At 43.2% G+C, this 26,717-nt stretch overlaps 5 protein-coding genes across 5 annotated transcripts in view; 3 read left to right on the forward strand and 2 right to left on the reverse strand.

Moving 5' to 3' along the window:
- The window catches only part of LOC132261538 (neural cell adhesion molecule 2), a gene marked incomplete at its 5' end in the record, with an annotated part of 79,932 nt that extends 77,827 nt beyond the window's left edge, over window positions 1–2,105 (forward strand). Inside the window, one exon of the mRNA XM_059760387.1 lies at window positions 1,806–2,105. Coding sequence (XP_059616370.1) covers window positions 1,806–1,946 — 141 coding nt within the window. The remainder of the gene's footprint in view (window positions 1–1,805) is intronic.
- A 470-nt stretch (window positions 2,106–2,575) lies between these two features.
- On the reverse strand, window positions 2,576–3,882 carry LOC132262695 (aurora kinase B-like). Its single transcript, XM_059762036.1, has 2 exons — window positions 3,089–3,882; window positions 2,576–3,006 (listed from the first exon to the last, which is right to left on the reverse strand). Exons 1-2 carry the CDS (start codon window positions 3,706–3,708, stop codon window positions 2,643–2,645), a joined length of 984 nt encoding a protein of 327 aa, XP_059618019.1. The 5' UTR covers window positions 3,709–3,882; the 3' UTR covers window positions 2,576–2,642.
- A 36-nt stretch (window positions 3,883–3,918) lies between these two features.
- Window positions 3,919–8,295, forward strand: LOC132262692 (DNA-directed RNA polymerase, mitochondrial). The gene is made up of 5 exons (XM_059762033.1): window positions 3,919–4,151; window positions 4,330–4,437; window positions 4,498–6,277; window positions 6,400–8,097; window positions 8,166–8,295. Exons 1-5 carry the CDS (start codon window positions 4,025–4,027, stop codon window positions 8,293–8,295), a joined length of 3,843 nt encoding a protein of 1,280 aa, XP_059618016.1. The 5' UTR covers window positions 3,919–4,024.
- A 235-nt stretch (window positions 8,296–8,530) lies between these two features.
- Window positions 8,531–14,327, forward strand: LOC132262694 (myosin-9). The gene is made up of 7 exons (XM_059762035.1): window positions 8,531–8,647; window positions 9,450–9,529; window positions 10,370–10,430; window positions 11,079–11,475; window positions 11,534–12,313; window positions 12,379–12,673; window positions 12,732–14,327. Exons 2-7 carry the CDS (start codon window positions 9,505–9,507, stop codon window positions 12,803–12,805), a joined length of 1,632 nt encoding a protein of 543 aa, XP_059618018.1. The 5' UTR covers window positions 8,531–8,647; window positions 9,450–9,504; the 3' UTR covers window positions 12,806–14,327.
- The window catches only part of LOC132262693 (ski oncogene), a 99,143-nt gene continuing 86,671 nt past the window's right edge, over window positions 14,246–26,717 (reverse strand). Inside the window, exons 2-3 of the mRNA XM_059762034.1 lie at window positions 18,726–19,610; window positions 14,246–18,663 (exon numbers count right to left, since the gene is read on the reverse strand). Coding sequence (XP_059618017.1) covers window positions 18,223–18,663; window positions 18,726–19,610 — 1,326 coding nt within the window. The 3' untranslated portion in view covers window positions 14,246–18,222. The remainder of the gene's footprint in view (window positions 18,664–18,725; window positions 19,611–26,717) is intronic.

Genomic DNA, 26,717 nt, shown 5'->3' on the forward strand with positions numbered 1-26,717 from the left:
CTGCCGCTGGCGTGCCAATCAAAAATTTAAACCATTAGCTCCCGCGGAGAGGGTCAGAGGTGAAAATAAAGCTCCACTCTCGAATGCGCTCTCTGGCTCCTTTATGACATGCCCCTGTGAAACGGCCACCCTCACGCCACCGCCCCCAGGATCCCCGCATGGTGTGAGAGTGACAAAAGCCCAACACCGGCGAGAGCTTTCTGGCGCGCCCAATGAGATGCGGAAAATGAAAAGACGACCCATTGAGCGACCTGAATTGGTAATAAATTCCGTGGGAACTTCCTTCGCCACCCCAAAACCCACCCCATCGCACAGAACTCAACTATGCGGTGTGAGTGTGTGCATGATGGTTAATTTTGACGATGAAAGAGTGGAAAAGAGTGAACACAAGAGTCCCTACGAGGGATTGTGTAAAACCATCCAAATGACAATTGAAAACTTTAATAGACTTTCCGGTTTTATTCCCATTTTCACCAGTACACCCATGTTGGGTCTGGTCATTCAGGAAATTGTGTGTGAGCTCTTTGGGGCGTGGGGCACAAAACTACTGCGAAAGCGAGAAAGGGACTATTAAAATTTATTATTGGCACTCTTGCCAGTTGATTCTGGGGCACCCACCTCGTCGGCCACCCAACGATTCGCAGTCGAAAATGCCATGACCTTTTGCAAAAGGAAATTCACTCTCGTGCCAATTAATATTGCTGCACACGGCAAATTTTTCACGAATGCATGCTCCTCTGAACTTTGATCGGTGTGCAGTGTAAGAGTGTGCGGAATCAATTCAGGTGGGCCGTGATGAATTAAACATGGCAAAATGAACTGATGATGCCAATCTGTGGCGATGGGAATTGTATTAAATTCTTAAATCAGCAATAATATGGAAAACGGCTGGGAAAACCACATTTTTTTCAAAATTAGCCCCTATTATTGAATAGATTGAAGAGCTATATTTGGGAGATCAATAAAATCGACACTGGATTCAGCTGCTGATCAGCCTCTGAATTATTCCTCTGCGTTTGAAGCTGCGTTCTTGAAATTCATTAGGGTGAAAAATTCCCGAGACACTTATTAAATGACATCCGTCCATGCGCGCCCCGTGGAAATGGGAAGTGTTGTGTCGGGACGTAAAAATGTGTGCAAGTCCGATTTGCGTGCCGTGAGGATTTTCCACAATCAAGCGCGCGGTGTCGGCGCCCAAGGGGGCGGAGATCCCGGGGATGTTTTGCCTGCTTCCATATTCTTTGCACATACTTTCGCCATCCATTTGACTCCACTTCCACCCCGTTTTACGGGGGAGGTCGAGAAGCATGCAGGCATGAAGAGCCGAGGGAGAATCCCCGAAAATCACTGACGAAGACGACGCGGCAGAACGGAAACAGACAAATTTCGTCAATTAATCTTGGTGTATTTAGAGACAAAACATAACAAAAATAGCAGGAACTCAATGAAAAAAATTTGATTAATTGCAAACATCAGTGTCACTCTCTAATCCGTGGCGATTATTTATTAATGTTGCTGCTTTTTTTCCTCTCTTCTCGCCTCTTTTCTCAACCCAAATGTGAGAGTCAACTTGCACCTCACTTGCGGACTTTGCAAATTTCACAGATTTGCGCAAAGAGCGGTTTATTTAGCGGCAAAAAAATCCCAAGTTCTACAAAGCAGTTTAAGTATTGTCAGTTAATCAGTTCCTTTGATCACAAATCATAATGGAGAAGCATGTTTTCATTTATTTCAGAAATTGTTCAATATCTCTAACATTCATAGAACTCTAAATCCTCCCTTCTTTTCGCGCTCTGTTCTTACAGACATCTAAAAGTGAGGCGCTGATGAATGGAGATTGCCGCGCGACGCAGGTGCCAGCGGGAGCAACAGGAGATTTGGATATCAACATAACAGCCATCCGGGACCGCCTAATGACGACGAGGGTTCCCGAGAGCTGCGTGTGAAACGTCATATCCGCCGCACTGTACATATCACACTATCGTATTAAACGTACTCGTAGAACATCCTCGTGGATTAAGGTGAAAATGACAGACTCTATTTATACGTGTATATTTGTGGCGGAAGTTGCTACACTGCAATTATCTGCTGTGTAAATAATAAAGGAGATAAGAATAAAATATATCACATATTTCCAAGAAAACCACTTATTTTAATTGCCCGCGGAACGCCTGGTGATTCCTGTGTAATGTGTCTTGGCTGAGCTTTCCAAATCACAATGCTGTCAGTTTTCATAACCTCACTAAACAGTAAAAGCTTTCCTGGTTGCTGCGTCGTGCCAATAAAATGAATAAACCGCCGATAAATGCGATGAATCCGCTGCAAATGACCTCCCTGACTACTGACCAAAGGATTCAGCTGCAATTGAGAGTGAAGGAAGAGCTGCGAAGGGCAGACAGAGCGTCTGCTAAAATCCGCAGCGGTCCAAATGAAGGCACTTCAGATGACAGCCGCATCATCCGGAATGTCCAGAATCTCCTGCAGACCCGATGCAAGAAGCGAATGAGGAGGAGAATCCGCAAGATGAGAACTCGACGGAGATTTCCTCAAGCTCCAGGACAACGAAACAATCACATTCAGTACGGATTTATATTGAGAAAAGAAGTGAACACAAACAAGAAAATAAAGTTTGAGTGATGGAATTATAGTTTTGTGGATTTCTGCTTTTCGATGACAATGGTGTCATTATTCACCTCAGCCATGTTCTCCTTCACCCAGGGATGCTTCATCACCTGAATCAGGGTGATGCGGTGAGAGCTGTGTTTCTGCAGCAGCTTGGAAATCAGATCCTTGGCGCCCGCGGTGAAGTGGCGCGGAAAGCTGACTTGCAGCTTCCGGATCTTTTCGTAGGTCAAATTGGTGCTCTCAGACTCGAATGGGGGGAAGCCTGCGAGGAACTCGTAGCAGAGCACTCCCAGACACCACTGGTCAATAGAGTCATCATATGAGCGTCCGTCCACCATCTCCGGAGGCAGATAATCCAGAGTTCCGCACAGAGTCTTTCGCCTGGAGTGGAGAGAAGGCAGCGTTAGTGGAGAGAAGGCAGCGTTAGTGAAGAAGCTGGGTTGTTGCATAGGAAAATACTCACTTGTTCGAGGGCGTGTGGGCAGACCAGCCGAAATCCGCCAGCTTCACCTGATCTGACGAGGTCAGAAGGATGTTCTCCGGCTTCAAGTCACGGTGGATCACGTTGTTCATGTGGCAGTACTGCAGAGCGGAGGCCACTTGGTAAGTGTACTTGGCCGAGCGGTGCTCATCGAAGTGTCCGTCCGGGGAGTTCTTCAGGTGCTTGTACAACTCTCCCTCGGAAGCGTACTCCAGCACCAGGTAGATCTTGTCGCTGTCGTGGAACCAAGTGTAGAGACGCAAGATGTGCGGATGCTTCAGGCGGGATTGAATCTCCACCTCTCGCAGCACCTGGCGCTCCACTCGGCCCTTCTGCAGCTCCGACTTGAACATCACCTTCATGGCCACAACCATGTGAGAGTAGCGATCCCGGGCAATGTACACCCGCCCGAACTTGCCGCGCCCCAGCGGCGCTCCCAAGTCGAAATCCTCCGTGGTCCACTTGTACTTGGCCCCATAGGCCGGGTGGCTGAGGATCCGATGGCCCAGTTTCTCCACTTCTCGCCTCCGCTCGTCATCCAGGATGCCAGCACAACGCTCCGCCACCGCCTTCGCACCTTCAGCTTTTCCCATCATCTCCATGTCCTCTCTCAATGTCCCACAACTGATCACAGTGCCTAATGGGCTCACCTACAATTTGAGTCAACAAAATAGCCACGAAATCCCCTGAGATTCGAGAAAATCCACCGGAAAAACTGCCCCCACGCTTTTCTTCAACTGCGAGACAAATACAAAAGTCAAACTCACAGCATTTTGCATAGCTTAGATACTTTTCTCGCAGAGGGCGCATCGATCTTCTTTGTTTTTCATGGCGGCTGCCGTGCGTGCTTTTTGTTATGTAAAGTGAGAAATCCTAAAATACCGCTATAAATCAGTATCGAACTACTAAAATTCCATCATGCATCGCTTGCTGGTGGTTAGGAGCATCGTTCCCAGCAGTTTGCATCCCTTGACTCTCCCGCGATATCCCAGAATCACACCAAATTGCTACACCACGAGTCACACAGAGTTTTCTCCTGGTTTCTGTAAGTTTCCCTTATTTTCTCTATTCGAAAAATATTTTCACGGAAGTTCACCATTCAGGGTATTTTTTGGAATGGTTTCTGCAATTGTTCTTTGGGAAATAGATATGTTTTCTTGACATAACCTTAAACCATTGTTTGATGAGCGCTAATCACTTTATCACGAAAATTTCTCCCTCAGATTGGGGACAGCAGAGACCACATGCAACGACACCTAATCTTGATGCTCTCCGGCTGATCAAGAAGAAGAGAAAGACACGAAAGAAGAAATTCACGGAACTCCTTCAAGGTAAACATCGCCGGGAGAGTTCAAGGACATGAGAGTTTAAGGATTTTCTCCTCTTTCTAGTCACTGAGAGCGCCACAACGGAGACGAAGACATCGGTGAAGAAATTGAAGAGCAAGAAATTGTCAGAGTTTATCGGGAAATCTAGTATTGCTGCTGCGGCTTTGGCGTCATCTCCAAGTTTGACATATTCTAAATTGAATTTCACACTGGAAACCCCGGAAAATCGCAATGAGGACATTCCGATGGTGTTTGTCAGTGATAAATTGGGTGTGAAGAAGATCAATCAGCTTCCGCCTGAGGTGCTAAACGAGATCATCGAGAGCTATCAGTGCTTCCGGGAGATGACGGAAGTTGAGGCTATTGTGCCTCCGATTGAGGCTTTTCCGGAAGAAATGGAGCCTCTAGAGGAGGAAGCAATGGAACACATAGAGACTATTTTAGCACCAACAGAAGCCAAGATCAGCGCAAAGAAGGAGAAAATGAAGAAGAAGGACAATTACAAATCTCGTCTTCACGTGAACTCCGAACAGGAACAATTGGCAAAGCAAAAGTGTCTCTTCACCAACATGAGTGCCTATCTTGAGTTGTGCATCTCCAGCGGGATGCTCAACAGAGGACTATCGACGTTCCTAAACTACAGAAATCGATGGAAGAAATGCAACATCATGAATCACTACGACATCCGGCTGTATAACATTCTTCTGCAGGGATACGCTGAGTCGGGAAATCTGGGGAAAGTCAAGGAGATCATTCAAATTATAAAGGCTGATGAAGTGACAATGATCCCGCAAACCTTCGCTTTGGTCATTGAGTGCATTGGACGGCAGGAGCCGAATTTGGAGAACACAAGACTCCTTCAGAAGTACCTCAAGGAGGCAAGTGATCAAGAAATATCGCTTAATGACATCATGGACAAGAGCAAGTTTGTCTCTGATCAGAGGGAAATCGTTTTGGACACAATTCACCGTCTCGAACCTGGATTTACGCCATCCTACACGCCACCAGAACTGACCTACAGCAACAATTTGCTCAATTCACTGAATGAAAACATCCAGGAAATTGAGAGAAAACCAAAAGTGCCTGAAGAGAGGATGAATGAGGCTAAAGAGCTGTTGAAGGAGCAAATGAAGATTGAAATGAAGGGTTATTTGACCGTGAAGAGCATTGAGAAGTTTGCCGAACCCACGCCTTTAGTCTTGCACTACAGAACCAAACTGAGTGAGTTGCAGAAAATTTGGAGAACCCAGATAATTGCAGCCTTCAACAGGGATTTGAACACCATTCGTGCCCAGACGCAGTGCAAATTCAACAAGAGCATCAATCTGTTCCCGTACTTGAAGGTGCTGGACACTGGACAGTATGCGGATATTCTCTTGCGCGAGATTCGCACGTTGGCTGAGGGATCTGAGACGTACAGTCCGACTGTGGGGCAATTGTACAGAGAGCTGGGCGCAAAGGTGCAAATGCGATACTATCTGGAGAGGATGAAGAATATTGGATTGCTGCAGAAGACCAGCGATATCTACCTGGACTACCTGATGGCGCAGAAAAGTGAGCAGGAAGGCAGTGATAATCACCGGCAATTGTGGCAAAAATTGGTCTTCAGTGCTTGCAATGAGGGTCCGAATATGGATTATCTGAATCAGCCGTGGTCAACGAACATCACGTCGGCAATTGGGAAATTTCTGTACAACATCCTCATGAGGGATGTGAAGATTGACCTGAATGTGATGAAATTGAATGGCAAGGGTCAGAATCTCTCGCCAGCCTTCTTCACGCTGTACAGAAGTCAAGGGCGTCACATGAAAGAGGAGGTGAAGCCACATCCAGTGCTGTCTAAGTGAGTATTTCAAATTCTATATGTTATTTTTGGCTCAATTGCGCCAAATGCAACTCTTGAATGTCCCTCGATTTGTGTGCTTCAAGTGGCGCCTCTTGACTAAAATGCATCTTCTCTTTTAGGCTATTTCGCGGTTCTCAGCAAGAAACTCTGACGTTCGACACAAATCTCGTGCCAATGGTGTGTCCGCCACAGCCTTGGAGCACTCCAAATCAGGGCGGATATTTGGTCACGAAGAGCGACTTGATAAGATTACCGCATCAGGCGCATCAACAGTGGTCGAGAATCAACGAATCGTCACCCAAAGATATCTATCCCGCGCTAGACAGTCTCAATCAGCTTGCTTCTGTGCCGTGGAGTGTAAATGGAGCGGTTTTGGATGTCGTTCTCGAGGTGTTCAATAACGGCGGAAGTGAAAAGCTTGACGTGCCACAGCCGCCATCGGTATTGCTGCCTCCAGTGACTCTTCCCGATGACAAGGATATGACGAATGAGAAGAAATATCACATTTACCATCGGAAGATGGCACACAAGCGTCGCCAGGCTGAGATGTACAGTCTGTGGTGTGATTGCCTCTATCGCCTGTCCCTGGCCAATCACTTTCGCGACAGAGCTTTCTGGTTGCCACACAATATGGACTTTAGGGGGAGAGTTTACCCGCTGCCGCCACATCTCAGTCATATGGGATCAGACTTGGCGCGGTCGCTGCTTATGTTCCACGAGGGGAAACCTCTGGGGCCGGACGGACTGAATTGGTTGAAGATTCACTGTATAAATCTAACGGGAACGAAGAAGAGGGATTCAGTGGCGGTTCGCTTAGCGTATGCCAATGAGATCATCGAGGACATTCTGGATTCAGCTGATAATCCTCTGAGTGGGAGGATGTGGTGGGCAAAGTCGGACGAACCGTGGCAGACTTTGGCTTCGTGCATGGAAATTGCTAATGTGATGAGATCGGCGGATCCTGAGGCGTATGTGAGTCACTTTCCTATTCATCAGGATGGCTCCTGCAATGGCTTGCAGCACTATGCTGCCCTTGGGAGAGACAGAGCTGGTGCTGTGAGTGTCAATCTGGCGTCGTCGGAAACGCCTCAGGATGTCTACAGCTCAGTGGCGGCACTTGTTGAGGAGGCTCGCGCCAAAGATGCTGCCAATGGATTGGAGATTGCTCGTGTGCTGGATGGATTCATTCGGCGCAAGGTTATCAAGCAAACTGTGATGACAACAGTGTACGGAGTGACGAGATATGGGGCTCGCCTTCAGATTGCTCGTCAATTGAAGGACATTGAGGAGTTCCCGAAGGACTTGGTGTGGCAGGCGTCATCCTATCTCACTGTGAAGACCTTTGAGAGTCTCAGGGAGATGTTCAAGTCCACCAGAGAGATTCAGGACTGGTTTACACACTGTGCTCGACTTATATCCGCTGTGTGCTTCCAGAATGTCGAGTGGGTGACGCCTCTGGGCTTGCCTGTGGTGCAGCCGTACAATCGCATGGAGAGGACGATATCGCAGAAGGGCAACAAAGTGGGGGAGAATTTTCCCATTGACATGTATGAGAAGCCCAACACGATGAAGCAGAAGAATGCCTTTCCGCCCAACTTTATCCACTCCCTGGATTCCAGCCACATGATGCTCACTTCCCTCTACTGCCAACGTGCCGGATTGACTTTCATCTCCGTGCACGACTGCTTCTGGACGCACGCGTGCACAGTGCCAACGATGAATGTGATCACGAGAGAGCAATTTGTGGCTCTGCATTCGCTGCCTATTCTCGAGGATCTCTCGGAATTTCTCAAGCAGAAGTATTGCTTCAAAGAAACGTGAGTTATTACAAAATGCACATACTCATTTTAAAGGATTATTCTAATGAATATCACTTCTTTTGCAGGGAATTGAAGAATGACGGCTCCGTGAATGATGCCACAAAGAGAAAACTCAACAGAGTCCTCAAGCTATTGCCGGGAAAAGGTGACTTCAATCTGGAGAATGTGCTGAAATCTGTTTACTTCTTCAGCTGAACTGGCTGAACATTCGCGGAGAATTTCCTTTTATAGTAGATGATAGAGATACTCTAGTCACAGGACGATGCAAAAAGACACGAGAGATCGCACAGCAGCAGCACCAACCAGCATGCGAACGACGGGAATTGGAATTGAGGGAGGGAAGTGTGCGTTATTTTTAACCGACTGGACCACAGTTCGCAGCTCTGAGTGATGCGAGGGATCTTCACCATTCAGTCGTGGCTGGATTTTCACAGTGATCGGACGGAGTGGTTTGCATTGGTGCGAATAAAAAAGTGAAGAATTAAGTGAGGGACTTTTACTGTGTGTCCTTACGTGGGAAGGAATCGATATTTGTGAATCTAAGGAGGTATGAAATTGCACAATCATTGATTCGCATGATTTGCTGGCGCGAAGGAGAAGGAAACTGTGTCGATAGAGTTATCTTCTCCTTGGATGTGGCCTCCTCGGTGATGTTTCGCTGTTGCAACAGCGATGAAACGATCCAGGAAGAGTTCTTGAAGGCGCGATAAGTCTAAAATGGGAGATTTGCCGTATTAATAGCCACTACTTCCGCTATTTGAGACACTTGATCGATGTATTGGGAGCACGAAGATCCACCCCAGGCGGCTCTCCATTCAATTCCAAACAGCCTCCGGCCGCCTTTTTGGGCTTGTTTATTCACGATCGTGGTGTTGTAAGAAATGATTTTGCCAGTGCCATAAAACTGGTATCGCCTTATCAGTGGGTGACTTCGCGGCGAGTAGAGAGGGTCATGACCTATTCGCAAATTGATTTTTTACTCCCCGCCTAAAGATCAATTTTTCTTCCTCTCTCGAGCCTCAACATTTTCTCTATTGCTGTAATTTATCATCTGTTTATTTGTCTTCCCAGCTCGCATTTTTTCTTTGAGCCTTTCATTAACTCAACCAAATGACGGATAGAATTTATTATTTACTTGTTTTCCCATCTTCTCTCCCTCAATTCAATGCGGGACGCGGCATTGTGTGCCAGGGAATGCCGAGGGAGAGACCACTTACTGGCAGAGCGTGACTCTGTTTCCCTCTTCGGCACCCAGAGAGAGAGTGATCTGCCCAAGCAGATGGGAGTGATTTGAGTCGCTGAGATCCTTTGTGACGCCTCTTTCTCAAATATTTACATTTCATTCACAGATTCTCCGATCCATTGACGGCTTTCTGGGACCGTGTGTGATCTGCTTTTGGCACAATGAAGACTGCCTCCGGAGGCACATGTGAGTCAATCACTTTTTGTAGCAACTCATCTTTCTTCCCGACTGTTTAACTGTTCAATTTGTTACTACTTTTTATGCACGCACACTAGCTTTGGGGTTGAAGACTCATTGAGTAACTCTGTTAGGCGCACATTGATGTGCAATGCCGAATGAGTCCGGTTAAAGTGAAAAGCATGTCGTATTTTCACTTAATTGAGGGGTGAAAATGGCTCAAATGACTTAATTAGTAATACAGAGCACGAATGAACTCACTAGATTATGTTTTAATGCCTCAAGAGAGCAGCAAAGACTTCTTTACTTGCTCAAAAATTGGCAGTTTTTCATGCACCAGCTGTCGAAATCCGCATTTTTTGCTGTTTTTTCCTCCTCCTTCTATTCTTGCAACTCTTGCACAGTAGAAAGATCTCTTATGTCTCTCTTGAGCCACTCAGTATAATTGGTTTTTCTCGTTTTCTTAATGTGACAGTGTGATCAACTGAGAAAATTGAGCCGCAAATTCATCTGGAACATTAAAAAAAAATCATTATTTAGGACAATAAGAGCATTTGGTAGAAGAATTCAGCAAATTTACGCCTGAGTTTTATCATTAATATGATTTAACGTCTTAAACAATGCGCCAATTTTGCATTTTGTTGATCCCAGTGAATTAATCGCTTGATAATCGTCATATTCATACGCAATTCCTGATTAAAGTCTGCTCATTCAGCATGTGAGTGAATTCTATTAAATATTTACAACAATAATCACAACAGCGCAGTATTTTTCATCTCAATTTGTAAATAATACAATTTGCGAGTCAGATTCATATTTTGGCTTTCTTTTGATGTCCTTTTCTTTCAGACATATTCATTCTCTGCTCTCTGCTGTTGTTCTGCTCGCCGACTAGTGGAGAAGAAGTCACGTAAGCTTTCTTTTTTTTTAATTTTTACAATTTCCCCAATCTGAGAATGTTATTATGATTGAGCCTCTGTGCATTTTTGTGCGTAAAATATATAGTCCATCGACTCTCGCAGGTCATTCTCTTCTCAGACTCCGCGTGAAAGATGTGTGTGAGTGTGTGTGTGCAGGAAAGTAATTAAAGAGCGCGCAGATGTTTCTTGTCTCTGGCTGTAGTGCGTGAAATTTGAGAAAAGCCAAGAGACAAAGGATTTCCCTGAAAATTTAATTCTGTGCTGAAATTTCATGAACCTTTTAGCGTGACTCCCAATCAATTCTGCCCCTCAACATTGCTCAGTCGAGAAGATGTGGAGGCATTTGGGCGCAGACAATGGGTTTAATTGATGGACAGAGAGCGAGAGAGAGAGAGAGGAGTTTAAGAGACGAGATTGCATCTCTCGACACTTGTTCCTCGGAAATGACTTCCTCGGACTTGGGAGTTGCACAGTGAGTGCGCGAGGGGTGCATTTGGAATTTAAATGAGCGCGAAATGCAGTCGAGAGGCGCTTCAAGTGGCATGAGATGATGAGGGATTATTTTTGGAATAGCGCTGAACTTGAAATATATGGCAGAAGGGAATTGCAATTTGAGCAGAATTGTGGTGTCTTTGCAGCAATGCGGATCTCAGGGAGGGCATCAAGACGCTCACGTTCTCAGTGGGGCAGATCGACGTGAAGCTGGAGCGCCATGAGCAGCGCGAGAGGGGCCTGGGCGAGCTGGTGAAGCGCGCCATCGTGCAGCTGCAGAAGGGGCAGCGCCAGTTCGAGCCGATGAAGGGGACATTCAGTCGCCTGGACGAGCGCGTGAGTCAGATCGAGTCGATGCTCATCAGTCGCGAACAGGCGGTGACGGATCAGCAGAACAAGCTGGCCGAGGCGCTGGACGCCGTGCTCAAGTGGATGACGGACAATGCCAATGGACACAGTCGGTATATCGTTGGGAAGGGTGACATGTCTGACGAAGATGAGGATTTGGGCCACAAGATCGACGATCTCTCAGACAATATCAAGGTAATGATTGTGATCATTTACACTATTGCCTTTCTTCACATCCGTTTTCGCTCTGTAGAGTCTCAGGCGGGAGATTGCAGAGCTGAGAAGTGAGCGCCAGACAGCCGATGTCAATACCAAAGCATTCCTGGAGCAGACTGAGAAGATGCTGGGCTCCAAGCTCAATCTGGCCGACGAGGTGATGGAGAAGTTGGAGGAGAAGCTGGTCAACTTCTACGTGACTTCTGCCTCCACTCAGAATCCACTCTCTGGCAACAACCACGCCGACTGGGAGAAGTTGGTCACCGAAGCCCTGGCGGATATTCGCACTAAAGTCTACGACATGAATCCCGGAGTTGGAGCGTCCTTGTCGAAGGAACTCGTGCAGGATCTCAACAAGGAGACCTTGGAGGCCATCCAAGACATGAAACTTGAGGTGCTCGAGGCTTCGGACAAGAGCTTCACGAAGACAGCGGCTCGCATTAAGGAGACCCACGATGACATTCAATCTTCCGTGGCGGATGTGCTGAAGCAACTCTCGGAAACCACGACATCAGCTGAGTCCTTCTTCGAGGAGTTCGTGAAGCGCCAGGAGACACTGCAGGCGGACGTGACGGCGCTCTCGAAGATCGACAAGATGCTCCTGCAGACGGCGGACAGCGTCCTGGACACAAAGAGAAAGGTGGAGTTGGGAGTGCATCAAATTTCTCAGCAAGTGGGTGAGATTGTGTCCAATTCCGTTGGGGATCTCAATGACACAATCACCAAGAGATTTGACGCTCTGGATGAGACAATTCTGGACAATCATTTGGGATCTCTGGCGAATCTCAGCTCGAAGATTGAAACAGAAATCTCACAGGTGAGTTTATTTTTCGATCTCTTCTGGATTTCGATTGGGAGCTGAGAGTTTGATTGTGTTTGCAGGTCTGGCGCCAAGTCGGCATTATGTACCAGGAAATCTCCTCCAGCAAGGCTGCCCTGGATCGTCTGCAGCAGCAAACGGAGGCCTATGTGAACGGAACGGTGTCCACGATGGACAGCATGGAGGGCAAAGTGACTCTCATTACAAGTCGCATGACAGAAGTGGATGCGAACTTGAATTATCTGCTCGGAAGACTGTCTCTGGTCACGCAGGAGTTCAATCAGATCAAGCTGGGTCTCGGCGATGCGCTGGACAACATCCGAAGCAGCTTCATGACAGTCCAGGATAAGATAAAAGGTAGTGCTTTTGGTAGAGACAATTTCCCTTCCATCTAAAAGTATTCTTTTCAACTCAGATGTCGGCCCAGGACCGCATCAAATCCCACCGGAGGAGTTGGAAGAGGGACAGTTGAATCACATGTCATACTGAGAGAGAGATGTTTTCCTGATCTCTCAGCTCAATTTCAACGTCTTTGTGCTGCTTTTCGTGTTCTATGTAATCCAGCATTGCTACATGTTGTCACTTTGTGTACCCAAAATGTATTTTCTTATGCAGAACCATTAAATTTCCCATCATTCAGTGAGAATGCGACTTTTCTCATCTTTTGCACACCTTCGATGTTTCATGAAACATGCTTCACTGCAACGACGTGAAACACCAGAGAAACCCGGACAGAGAGGAGTTAAGAGAAGTCTCTTAAAGTAACAACACGCTCTTCATGTAAGCTTTTGTATTTGCATTTATTTCTGTAATCAGAATTTTATACATAATAATAGTAAATATAGTATATATATTTTATTCATTATAACATACTCTTATGAATTTTTACCGAGTTTCTTCTACAAAAGAAACGCAAAAATGATGAAAAAGGGGGGGAAAGAAAGAAAAATAGAGACAACAAACGGTGCCGTCCTAAAAATTATTATTCTCCTTTACTTCATAGGTAAAATGTAAGTATTAATATTGTTTTTTTTCCTCCTCTTCTCCTCATTTACTCTGTACTCCTATGCTATTAATTCATTATTAAATATATATATTCATAGTTACTTTAGTACTTACATATTTTCTTCTCTCTTCACTTTACATTTATAAGTTTTTTTTTCTTTTGTCTAAGGTACGTTTTGCATTTTTTCTCATCATTTTTTTTTTTTAATTTTATCCTCCTAACTCTTTTTCCTGGCTGAAAAAGTATTCTTCAGTGTCTGTACGTCTATTATCCGGTTTTCCTCTATTTCTTCACTTATTTTCCACCTTATGCAAAGTATTAGAAATATTCTCTTTTCACTTTTAAATTGGAAAAGAACTTCAGTTTCAGAGATTTTTATCATTTGTCGTCTTACCTTTTATGGTACATACAATCTTCACGTTTTTTTTGGATATTTTACCTTTAATACTAATTTCTACAATCTATTTCTTTATTTTCTTCACTTTCTTTAAAAATTGTGTAAAATTTTTGTCAAATAAAAAAAGATTTCTTCACCAAAACAAAAGTGGAAACAATAAGAATTCTCTGTATATGCGATTATCTGGGTTATTTTCTCATTTTCTGAGTGCACTTGTCATCTTTCCTTTGTAGTTTTGAGAAAAGAAAATTGCACTTATATTTCCTCCTTTGTTGCCATCTAAGTTTCTTCTTCACGCGTCGATAATGATTTTTCTTTTTCTTTTTTTTTAATTCAATGCTCTTGTGAATGATCTTTTGTGCTTTTCTTGTTCTCTATGCAAAATGAAAATTTGTTAATTCATACGAAAATGGCACTTTTTGTCAAAAAAATGTACAAAAACGAAATTATTAATTCTTAATTTATATACAACAATGACAATTTCTTCCCCATTTCTTTACTCTCTCGTGTTCTTCCTCTCCTTCACCGTCACTATCTTGCCTACGTAGGTTCTTCTTTAAAAAGAGATGAGATCACCAAATATAATAATTAATTTTTTTTTTCTTTATATCAAATAACAGCCAACTAATAATTTCAAGATTTTTCATTTCTCTTTAATTTAATAATAATCTAAAATTCTTTCTCAAGTAGTCAATAGATGATTTTTTCTTGTGATTTTCACTTTTTCAAAAAATATAATATTTTTTTTCATTTTAATTGAATAAATTCAACAAGAGTTTCACTTAATTTTTTCCCATCGTCATTTTATACTCGAAATTAACAATCTCTCTCTGGCTTCTGCTTCCCTTTTTCCTCATCCTTTGCTTCCCTTACAAGTAACAATAGTTTTTTTTTCTTCTGCCTCTCTTCGTCATTATTAATTTAGAAGGAAATATAAAAGTAGGAAATCCTCTCATCGCTACTAAATATATAGTAAAATTTTTGGCGAGACTTTATGTTGTTTTCTTTTTCTTCATTACGATTTATTAATTTATACTTTAGTCGCAAATAAACTGCTTTTCTTCACTTATATTTCGTAAATTATTTATTGTTAATCTTTTGTCATTTTTTCACTGAGTTTTTAAGTCATTTTTTTCATCTTGTCTACACAAACACACAATTTCTATATATGTTTTCTCTCTTCTCTATTACTGACTTTGCTGAGGAGATACAAATTAAAAAAAGGAAGTTCATTGCAATTGTTACAGCGTTATATTGAAAATGAAAAAAAAATTAAAAGTGCCGTTACTAAAAAGAATGTCTTCTATTCACTATTTCTAAGCATTTTTCTTCACTTATTTACTGTCTGTCACTATATTTAAAAGTTTACTTTATACTTGAATCATCAATTACATCCACACACTTTGTAGTTTGTTCTATTTTTAATCTTCAAAATTTATTATTTACAGCACCTTCGATATTTTGTACTTTCAAATTGATAAAATTAGCTTTATTTATGAGAGTGGATGAGTTTCAAAATCCATAATCAATCAGAATATATGCGGGAAAAAAGCCACACACATTGAAGCCATGTTTTTCCATCATGATTCCTTTCTAGACTTTGCGATGTTTTTTTTGTGTTCTTAAACAAAGTTTTTACAATGAAATAATTGCTGATGGTGAAATTTGATACAAAAGCCTAAAATATAACAGTCTAAAAATTAGCGCAATTCTTTTTTTTTATTTAAACACAATATTTTTGCTCAATTTTCACAATTTTGGCAGTAATTCACTTATTGCAATGATTCTTTTCTTGTCTAGATTCCACGACAGTGTAATTTTATCTTAATTTTTCGCTAGAAAATCATAGTATTAAATCGCACAAAATAGCACTGAATGAAGCTTTCTATTCTTCTCCATCACACTCTTTAGATCGATCTATCATTACTTTTTTTTCTTTAGAAAACTACACACACACACGCACACCCACATAGAGACGTATAAATGTTTATAGCTTATGAATTTTTTTTCGTGTTTTATCATTAGATGAGTGCACAGATTTTACAATTACGGGTAGGATTAAGTTATTTGAAGATCTCGTTGGAGCATTTTCCAAAGCGCAACCACCAGTGAAACCACTGTGGAAAGCCAGGAGCTTCATGACAATTCTGCGTTTCCATTAACCACACACAAACACACGCCAAATTGCCTGTGCGAGACGCAAAGCGCTGCACTTGCCAAGATGCCGATTCCCACATCGCAATTGGATCGTCTCAATTAGACGTCGAGCGCCTGATTGCTGTTTGCCGGTGGTTGGAAAAGAAGTCAAAGGGAAGAAAACTCATTGCCACAACTGTGAGCAACGACATTTAATTAAAATTTTCATTTCTGCTAAATTAATAGCTTAGCATCTCACGCGGAAGCTGAATTGTGGCAAATGATTTCATGGCGGAACGCCTGCGTGAGGCAATTGTACGCAATTTCCCAGGACAAATGCATATTTTGCCCAAAAACACACAGCATATGTAGTTTGATAACAGTGCAGAGAACAACCGGAAGGCAAGTCAAGTGAAATCGAGTGTATGATTCCCGGATTGGTGCAATAAATTTCACAAATAAATCACGACATGACCACCCTCTCGATGCCTGTGTGTGAACCTCAATAAATAAATCGTTACGGATCAACAGCACGGGCTAATCAATTACTTTATGCAAAATACCTCCATGTGCGCCCTTTCGCTGCAACCCTGATGACATTTTAATGATCACCCACGGAATTTCGCAACCCCAGCGCAAGTTCACAGGTCCGGGATTTGGCCTTTGCAAGGGCAATTTGTATCGCTCGACACTCTGCGTTGTTTTGTTCTCATTTGCGTGGCAAAGGGAGGAGGAGAATAAAAAAGAAGAGGAAAAATCTTACGCACAGCCGAGCAATCTAACCATTCTCAATAGACAAACACTTCCCACATTTCATAATTATAACTATTTATGATTTGTTTGTGCGACTTAAACTATCTTTTATCAATGAAGTTCCTTTTTTTCTCGCTTCACTATTTACTATAGCCTATGTTTTTTTTTGTGTAATTGATTGACGTCACGGAACTTAGTAATCAACGCGAAAACCTATTTTGTTTTCTCCATGTTTCTATCAAAGATGATTTGTCGGAAACATTACTCTCAAAACTGACTTTACACTCGATTAAAGAAATTTACCATCTATGAAAATTGCGCCACATTTTTCTTCTTTTTTTGCATGTTGTCCACATACAGTTTAAATTACCATTGTAATAAATTCGTATATTTATCTCTTGTTGCCCTTTTTTCTTACTAAATATTAGTAATCTCGCTATGGTTTTCATTTGGGGAAATTGTGTGGTAATATTTCTTCTTCACACACACAAACGTGCGCTGTTCTTGTGAAATGCAAAAAGTCACTTTGGAAAATTGGTCGATGGTAGAATTTTGTGGCTTTTCATGAGATTTTTTTCCTCGTAAAAAAAAAACATATTCACTGGTATTCTTCACTGATGGTTTTAAATCATTTTACTGTCTCGCTCTCTCTCAACTCTGGTGTCTGGGATTCAAATGTGTTGTGTTGCGACATTAGAAACTCGACATTGGTCAATCTAATTCATAAAACTGAAGAAAACAGTGTACATTTCAGGACGCAACACAACACAATAGTGTAATATTTCTGTCATCCTTGGTATATTATGCATCTCGCGGGTGTTTTTTTTTTCTTTTGGGGATATTGCAAAATGAAAAATTTTACCACTGAATTCAACTTAGACAACTATTCATCTTTCCTCCAAATCACACAATAAATAATTAACATATAAATACAAATGATACAGATAGCTTTTTTTGCCTCCTGCATCGCCACAATATTTGTCTATCGTGGACGCCAGGATAAGAGATAAAATAGAAACCTATCACTATAAAGTATTTACAAGATCTTATAAATAAGTCACACACTACTCATTGTTGCAGTAGAAAGTAATCAGAACTGACCGTAATTTACATGTTCATCTATACAATTGTTTAGAAATTCCCGCGCTCCACGAGCTGTGCTCGCGAAACCCTTAGAATTTGGCCTAATATCTAATCAGTAAATGAAGTTATAGAGAAATTACTGAAGGGAGAATTTATACGACACAAGTCTACAAATTAGTAATTCGATCAATAGACACTGGCATCGCCACTTTGTGGCATTCAATAGGTTATATCATCCTCTTTTTTACGACTAACTCCTTTGTTCTTAGCAAGTAGGTAATTTTTAAATATAATTAAAAATATTTCCACACTCCTTTCTCCCCTCTATTGTCCCCTGTCGCGCTAGCACGCTCGGGACAGGTTGCTAGAGTTCCATCGTCTGCCGATTATGTGTTTAACACAAAATATCAAAGAAACGCTGAAGCGAAAATTCTGGGTGGGTTTTTCTTGTCGCAAAACATCTTGGGGGAGGACTCCTCACGAGGATCTGCACGATGGTGGTGTCATGAGGATGACAGAAACCCGCCAATTTTATCCACTGTCCTTACACTGAATCGCCACCCCATTCTCGCGCGCCTTGTGCTCACCGCCCACGCCGTTCACCAAGTCCACGCGCTTGATGGAGTCCTTGGGCGGGTCGGGAATGTCCTCGGCCGCCGCCACGGCTGCACTGAGTGTGTACCTCTTGTTGGGCGGCATCACCACCACCGTATCCTCGGGACTCCGTCGAGCCGACTTCTTCAGCGGCTTCATGATCACCTCAGTCGTTTTGCTCGTGGGCACTTCCACGGGCGGCTCCGGTTTCACCACCACCGTTGTGATGGGCTCCGGAGGCGGTGGCGGCGGCAGGCGCCGGCGCTGCTGCTCCAGCAGCAGTTCGGCTATTTGGTCATCCTTGTGCCGCAGCTCCTGCACCAGGCGGGCATTCTCGGCACTGCACTGTCTCAGCTGCATGTTCTCCTGCACGAGCACCTGCAGAAGGAAGGAGTGTTGAGGCAACTCTGTTCCGATTGCTCGGGAGAGATCCAACCTACCTTTATTATGTGCAACACCTTGTCTCTGTCCGATGGCGCTGCATCCTTCAGTGCCTCCGCCACGGCTGCCACATCCCACGGCGCGCCTGTGATGCTACTGTCCGCCTCCCCAGTGAGACTGTCGTCATCTGTGTCCGTGGACAGCTCGAACTCAGGGTTGCCAGCCAGCGCGGGTGTTCCTCCGTTCTTCAACACCATCGCCGCTGCGCCCTGATGATTGTGATGCAGGTGTATTGGATTCCCCGCCGGATGGTCAGGCGCACTTCTCGGCGGCGACGGACTGATGCCATTCGTGGTGACCTGACTGCCCGTGAGGGGAACTGGAGAGGTGCTGGATGTGATCTCATTGCTGCCCGACAGCTGCTCCGGACTCACAGGTGCTCCCTCGCCCGCCGGCGACGTCACTCTGAGCTCCGGCGACGCTCCGGCCACAGAATTCTCGCGCGGCGACGTGACTCGCTCCAGCTTGATGGGGATGTCGGTGGTGACAATGCGGGTGGTGTCTCTGGGCGAGAGATCCTTGGTCAGCCCATTCACCCGGCGTGGCGCTAAGGCAACGTTGGGCTGAAAGGTGCGCTCGAAGCGTTCGCACTCCGACAATCGCACCACCCGCTCCGGATTCTGCAGAATGGGCGGCTCCTGGCTGAGATACGGCAGCCCCGGAACATTCGAGTAGCTGAGGTGGGCGAGGTGTTTTGGCGTGAGCGGCGTCCACGGCCGGAACGCCGACAATTGCTGCTGCTGCCGAAGCTGATGGGCATAGAACTGCGCATAGGGATGGTACGTGTGATAATCCAGAGCGTAAGCCGCATCATCTATCAACTTGGACTTCTTCTGGGGAATGTCGATGGAGTTCGCCAGAATGTGGGGCTCCTCGATGACAGCCTGCCAAGAGAGATGAGACACACTTTACTAAATCTGATTAATTACCATGGGTATTTTGGAGACAGTCACAACAGAGAGATTTGCATATGGCTTCAGCCTTCTGTCTCTCTTTCAACTCTGGGCGCCCATCAAATCCGCATTACTCGAGTTCAAGGTGTGGGTCACGAGCGAGAAGTGAGATTAACAAGGCATTTCCTCCACTGAAGATCACTAATCAGTTGAATTCCTCCCAAAGAGACATATAATATACTTTTCACACAGTGTCCATTAGATATCATTAATACTTCTTCTCTTCCGAGCCAACAAATAACCATTGACAATCTTCCCTATCATATTCCCAACTGCACTTCTTCATATCTCTGCCTCCCTCCCCACGCACTCTCCCCCAGTCAAATGACAGAAACATAACATAAAATGTGTGCCACGGATAAGTGGACGATGGTAATTGGATACCAATTACCACATCTCATAGCATCGAATGCAATAAAGCTCATCAGACAACTAAATCAATAAAATGGCCTAGTCGACGGTCGAGACATCCGACTCGGTGTATCTCCAGTTGATTATTTATGTTATGACTTGCCATATCAACCACTGCAATCGGATTTCATGCATAGAATGCGCGACATTACATTACTTCTCTCCTCAAGTATATTCGTGCAGAACCATCTGCATCGCAACTGTCTCACATTCACAGCCGCACAATCATCCAGATACACAAATTGCTCTGTCTCTCATCTATTTACTTTACTACTGACTCTGATAGTTACAGATTATCCTCTCAAGTCACCCAAAATTGTGCTATCAATGATAAGCGTCGACTGAAAAAAGATTTGCTGAATTCTAACACGAGAACCACAATATTCGCTGTTCTCATGAACACCCAAGCTTAAAATTCAAAGCCCTCACCATTAATGGCAGCATCTATAAATAATTCCTCATCGTAAATGACATTTTTCCGACTGCGAGATATGAGTAAAGTCTCAAATTTTGGAAGTTCATAAAAATTGTGTCAGGTTCTCTCGTCTTTTATTTTCTTCCCTCCGTTTTTTTTATTACATTTCAGATTTTATTTCAAATATCCGGAGATTGGAATGGTGAAGGGGAAAAAAGAGGAAAGGAAGCTCCTCATGTGCTCACACGACACATTCACACACAACACGGTGAAATTGCGTCAAGACGTCGAGGGCGAAAAATTATATTGACGAAAGCATTCAAGGGAGAATCCTTGGTATGTCGAGGAAAAAATACATCATAATATTGAGATCATCCGGCGTTTGGCAATAAAATGCTTTCTCTCTCGCTGGCTGTGTGTGAAATTCTGGAAAATGTGAAAATGAAGACATGTCTCAGCGTGAGGAATCCATCTCTCGTGTGTCGTTGGGCTGTTTATGGGGAGCACGAGATAAGGAGGCCCGAGACAAATGACGTCAATGGCCCGATAAGTGAAAACGATGCTGATAAACTCGGCGCTTTTTTCGCCCTGATAAGTGGGCTGGCGGAACGGGAGCCGGTGGGGCGACAAGGGGGGGAAAGCAGGGCACCAGCCACATGAAGAAATGTGTGTTGTTTGGGGGCCACACAGTTTTGTCTGTTGACTATTTATACATTTACTGTGTAATCGCTGGCTGTATAAATATAAAAGTGCTCTCTTATCAGTGTCAATGGTGAGTATGCTGTGTGACTCCCCGACAGTCGCGCTGCGGCTCGTGATAGAGCCCGAGAGACTCGCGCGAGGGACGATCGCAGAAAATGTGTGTATGTATATAAATCATATAAGTATAATGGAGAGATTATAGAAAATATTATATTTGATATATAAGCGGAGACAGTAGAAAAAAGGGGCGCACAGAGAGAGCAAAATGAAAGGAGAACCTCTCTTTTTTCTGCGCCTTCGCCCTCCTCTCGTGTGTGACATTCTTCAAGATAATGGAGTAATTAGTTTTTATGTAATGACTAAACGAATGCCTTCATTCATTATTTCTCTCCCATCCGACGACGTCTCCACACACAACCCCCCATTAAGCGCGCACAGCTAATTTAATAAATTAAATCATGTGTGCCGTAATGATTGAAAAATGACGAAGAGTCGCGCAGAGCCAATAAAATCAATAAGGACGATCCGCGTCTCTTCAATCGAAAAATAATGAACCAGATTGGCACACTCATTAGAAAGCAATCCGCGATATATTTATTCCTTCGCCGCGACTCGCTCGTGGACAGGCAAATGCTCATCGTCCGAGCACACAAAGTGCACAGTTAAACTTCAAATCACATAATTTATCGAAGCCCATTACAAATTGCCAGTCTGTTTCATGTTGGCTTTTCATACAAATGCACAATTGCTTATTGAAGACTTATTTTCTCTCCCTTCTCAAAGAGGAAGATTCAAAGATCAACAAACAAGATCAATAATCTCATCGAATCAATCATAATTTATATGTATACAATCATATAATAATGCAACAGTCATATCGTATATTTTATTTGAAGTCGAGGCAAGGCTACTTCAACAGGCCGTCGTGGCATTTCTCTCAATTCCTCCAGTAGTAATTTTGGCCTTTTCAAATCCGCAGAAGTTATACTGTCACAGGGATTTAAAATTCACTGCAACTTGACTACAAAACACGGCCAAAGACAAACCCCGAACTCTTGTTCTTCAAAGTGAATCGCAAACAAGAGTTATTTTCTCCAAAGTTAAACTTCACATGAAGTGTGAGAACTAAACAAATAAATCTCAAATGTAAATCATTTTCTGTACAATCTCTGCACAGGGTGAAAGGCATCGCGAGAAATTTTCGGGAGAAAAAACCCTGAGAAAGCATAGCGACAGAAAGTGGGGTGAATTGATGAGAATGAATGCAAGATGAAGGGCTCGGATGCGTTATACCTAATTTGAATATCCGCGAGAAGAACGGGTTTTCCGCTGTCAGCCGCAAGCGCTGATCACCCTGACGTTGACCGACCACGACATGCCCATTAAACCCTCGGTCAACCCTTGATGCATTAAATCGCGAAGCGTCGCGCATAAATTGCCCTGAAATTTCCCAGCGGCCGAGAGGCCGCGTCGCGACACAGCGCGGAACTGGATATGCATATAGTGTGTGTGTGTACTTTCTGAAAATTTATGCAGAAAATTGTGAAGTGAAAGAGGGCAAGGGAAGACAGTGATGCGCGATTGTTTATGCTTAGATGCAGTCTCTCAAAATGCATTCAGGCCGGTTTTACAATCTGCGGCACATCGCACAAAACGGCAATAATAAACATCCAAGGTTAGTTTTATAACTTGAGCAATTCTTCTATTTTTCAGCGTCATTTTTTTTCTCTCTTCTATATCTCTTTGGCTTCTTAATTCATTTTTCTCTCCCCTTCCAGCCATCTAAATATGCACAATCTCCCAGTGCACATCTCTCGCGTTACAATTTGCATTGATTTATAGGAGTTTACGCAGTGGAAAATCTATGAGATTGCGCCTCTTTGCACTAAATGCTCACAATATTATGCATATTCTCAGGTGGGAGCCATAATGCCAAGGAGATAAAAGAATTAATGGCAATTTAGCACACAAAAACCACAACGGCCCATATCGAATGCTATATGCAATTCGCCCCTATTTTATGCAACTGCATCAGCAAAAAAAAACACAGTCCAAGACTGCATATGAGGCTGCCTTAATGCTTATTTTTCCTCTCCAAAGAATGGAGATGTGGCATCATGTGTGCAAATTGGCGTGGCGAAGAGATCACTATCTGTTCATATTATAAATGCGGTTATGAGTTGATAATAGTTTTCCGTTTTGTTGACTTTCAGCTCTTTTTTCCAGCCCATTCACATGGATTTCTTTTCTTTCCCGCCCCCGGGAAGACGCATACAGCATCACAGCTCGGAATCACGATGGAATTTTTCACCATTTTTGGCCATTATGGAGAAATTGCTGAATTCGGTGGAGGGTGGAGAGGGAGAAAGAGAGACAAACTCAGTGGGTATTTCGGAATGTTAGCGGATGATAGCCAGAGAGATTATACTTTGTAGGTGAATTTTTTTTCGGTGAGATGTTGTTGAAATTCGTGATAAAAATCTGAAAATATGTTTTGCACTTTAATTCATATTTGTCTTGACTTGGAATTTCCCCCGCAGCGTATACATTTATAGGCCAAAAACTGTACTGACATGCTTAATTATCTCGCTGTGTGGTTTCAAAGGGAAACGTTGACGCAAATTCAATGACCCAACCATATTAGAAAAAACTAAAACTTTTCTGATAATACTTCTCTTCGCAGTTGCCATTTTATTGTGAACTTTCATCACAGGCTATCTCTCTGTATGCAAGTGAGAGAAATTGAGGATTGAACATATTTGCAATGGTAATCCAAGGCGGATCCCAATCGATCATTTTCAAAAGGAAAAGCATCGCCTTTTCCCTCAACTTCACATCCCACCTCTTGACATTGCAAAAGTGCAACACGAGCACAAGACAGTGGAATGATAATGCCAGTTATGACTGGTGATTGCACTGAAGTGCACTTTCAGCTGTACAAAAAGTGCCTCAATTTCAAGTATATCGCCAGTTCAAAAAGCAATTAAAGATCAAAAGTCTATAATTTATAGACACACATTCCTCTCTCGCTCGCGCTCCCTTATTGTGCACATAATTATTTTGATAACACACCACTTGAGAATGGGGCATCCACTTGAGTTGTTGTTTTCGATTATTTTCATAAATACAGAAGAGCTACAAGTTTGAATTTATGATTAGATTTGCTCTCTCTCTCCTCGCCATTTATCAGTGCAGCGAAACTAATAGAATCGTAAACCCATTTTATACGCACTGCCATATAAACTTATCGTTGAAATTAATATAAACACATTCCAGGGATGCTAATTATTTATTGGAGAGAAGTCAATTGTGCGGAGTAAGCGGCGATATTTTCTTCTTACATATTCACATGATGATGGTCAAAGGTTGAGAGCGTATTAATGTCTCAAATCAACACCCTTCGAGGGTATTCATTCTACTTCCTCCACTAAAAAAGATTAATAGCGTCGGAGAGAGAGGTTTGTGTTCTATTTCTGCATCGCAAACTGTACTTAATTACATAGAACCACTAATTGGTGCAGCTGTCAGAAAGTGTATTTTACGCTTAGCATTATAGACGCATCATTATTTAATGCATTTCGCATTTACAACTGTACAAGAGTGTTGCACACGGGCAATAAAATATAGTGTTGGCCGATATGAAATATGTATTGAGTATTCAATAAAATTCTTATCTTTCCGCTGGACTTGGAATCAAACTGATTGGAATCAAGCGAGAGAGCAGAAGATTTCTCTTCATCATCCACAAAATGATGATTATTCAGAATTTGTACTCGCGCGATGAAATATTGCATTAACGATTCTTTCAACACAAATTCTCATCTGTCGACGTGAGAAGAGAATTCCATACTGGATAGACGATACATGAGTGTGACTTTCTGTCATCAAACGGCGCACCATCGAGACAAAAAGAGCCAAAAATAGCGTCCTCCTCCGAACGCGTTTTCACTATTATGCACCGAAGGAGAAAAATATTATTTATACAGTATTGGGCGAATGGAGAGAGGCGACGAAGATTTTTGAGGCAAGCCATATACAATATATTATTTGTCTTAATAGATTGCCATTTAGTTGAAGATGAACTGGGAAAAACCATGGAATGTGGGTGTCTTTTCCCACCCAGCAGACATACATTTTCCACCAATGTCTCTCCTATGTTGTCACCCAACTCAAACATCATCCTCAATTAACATTCAGAAATATCGACTTTTATTCCACTAATAAATTTCATCTCTATGAAAAGCCACATCAAAGTGCATTTTAAAAATACCTCATATATTATTCATATGTATAATATGAGAAAAAGGAGTGAAGATCGAAGTGGAAAAGACTGTTTTTTTATAGCTCTCAGAGTATTTAATACACTTGGCGACTGTCTCCGCTTTCAGCCAAAAAGATCTCTCTCCTTCCCGAGACGTCAGAAAATTCATCTTCAACTCTAGCACTTGTTGAGACGGCAACCCAAAGAGAGCCATCAACTTTTCCGACACCATCGCACTTCCTCGTCCTTTTCACAGCCACCAGAACTCCGCGCCGTGAAGGCAAGTGGTCAGGAAGATTAATAGACGTCCCCATAAATCTCAACTCCAATTCAGGAATCCATTAAAAAGTACAATTAAAATATTTCAGACAAAACCCCGAGATTGATGGCAAACGAAGTTCCTTCACTGTACTTTGGCTCTCTTTCATAAATTAACATTTTATATCGTCGACCTAGAGAAAATGTGGTAGAAAAATTCGCTTGGATTTAACAGTGATTTCGGCGGTATGGAAGACATGTCACACTCTCTGTCTTATCAGCTGAAACTTTATCGCGCAAAAGTTACTTAACAGAGCAGACACACACACACACAGAAACAAATCACCAACAATTATATTATGCTCATTGACGAAAGACAAATTGATAGAAGACATCCCGTCGACTTAGTAATTAGTTGGAGACAGAAAGTCACACTTTCTCGTTGAGATTCACGATTCAGATGTTGCATGATGTTCTCAATCTGCTCGATAATACTGTGCGGATTCAAGTGTCTCCGCAATTCATAAGAAAAGACATTCTGGGAAGGATAAAATTACATCCGAGATCTTAGAAGCAGAGCAGTGCTCGAGAAGACCTATTCAAATCTCCTTCACGCCGCCACACTTTGGCGGAAAAAGTTCATTAATTCAATCAATTGTACATAAGTCAATCGACAAATCTGAGAGAGCGACATATCGAGGAGGAATTCAATGGGATGCAAAGTCACGGTTTTCCCCCTACCATTGCGCGCGACGTCTCGAAAGAAAAATACCTCGGCCACACTCTCAGACACGATGCCAAAATGTGAGACGAGGGAGAGACAAGCATTTGGAAAATCGTGCAAATTAATCTTGTCAGACATTTGGTGTCCGTTCAATCGTGACTCGATCGACCCGACAATACAAATCTCATTTCAGAGTGGTTGTTATAAACAAACCCAACATTGTCCACCACATCTCTCCTCTCCTGGGCGCACCAGAGAAACTTCCTC

The sequence above is a fragment of the Phlebotomus argentipes genome, unplaced genomic scaffold (genome assembly GCF_947086385.1).
Source record: "Phlebotomus argentipes unplaced genomic scaffold, Phlebotomus argentipes genome assembly contig_15, whole genome shotgun sequence".
Taxonomy (NCBI): domain Eukaryota; kingdom Metazoa; phylum Arthropoda; class Insecta; order Diptera; family Psychodidae; genus Phlebotomus; species Phlebotomus argentipes.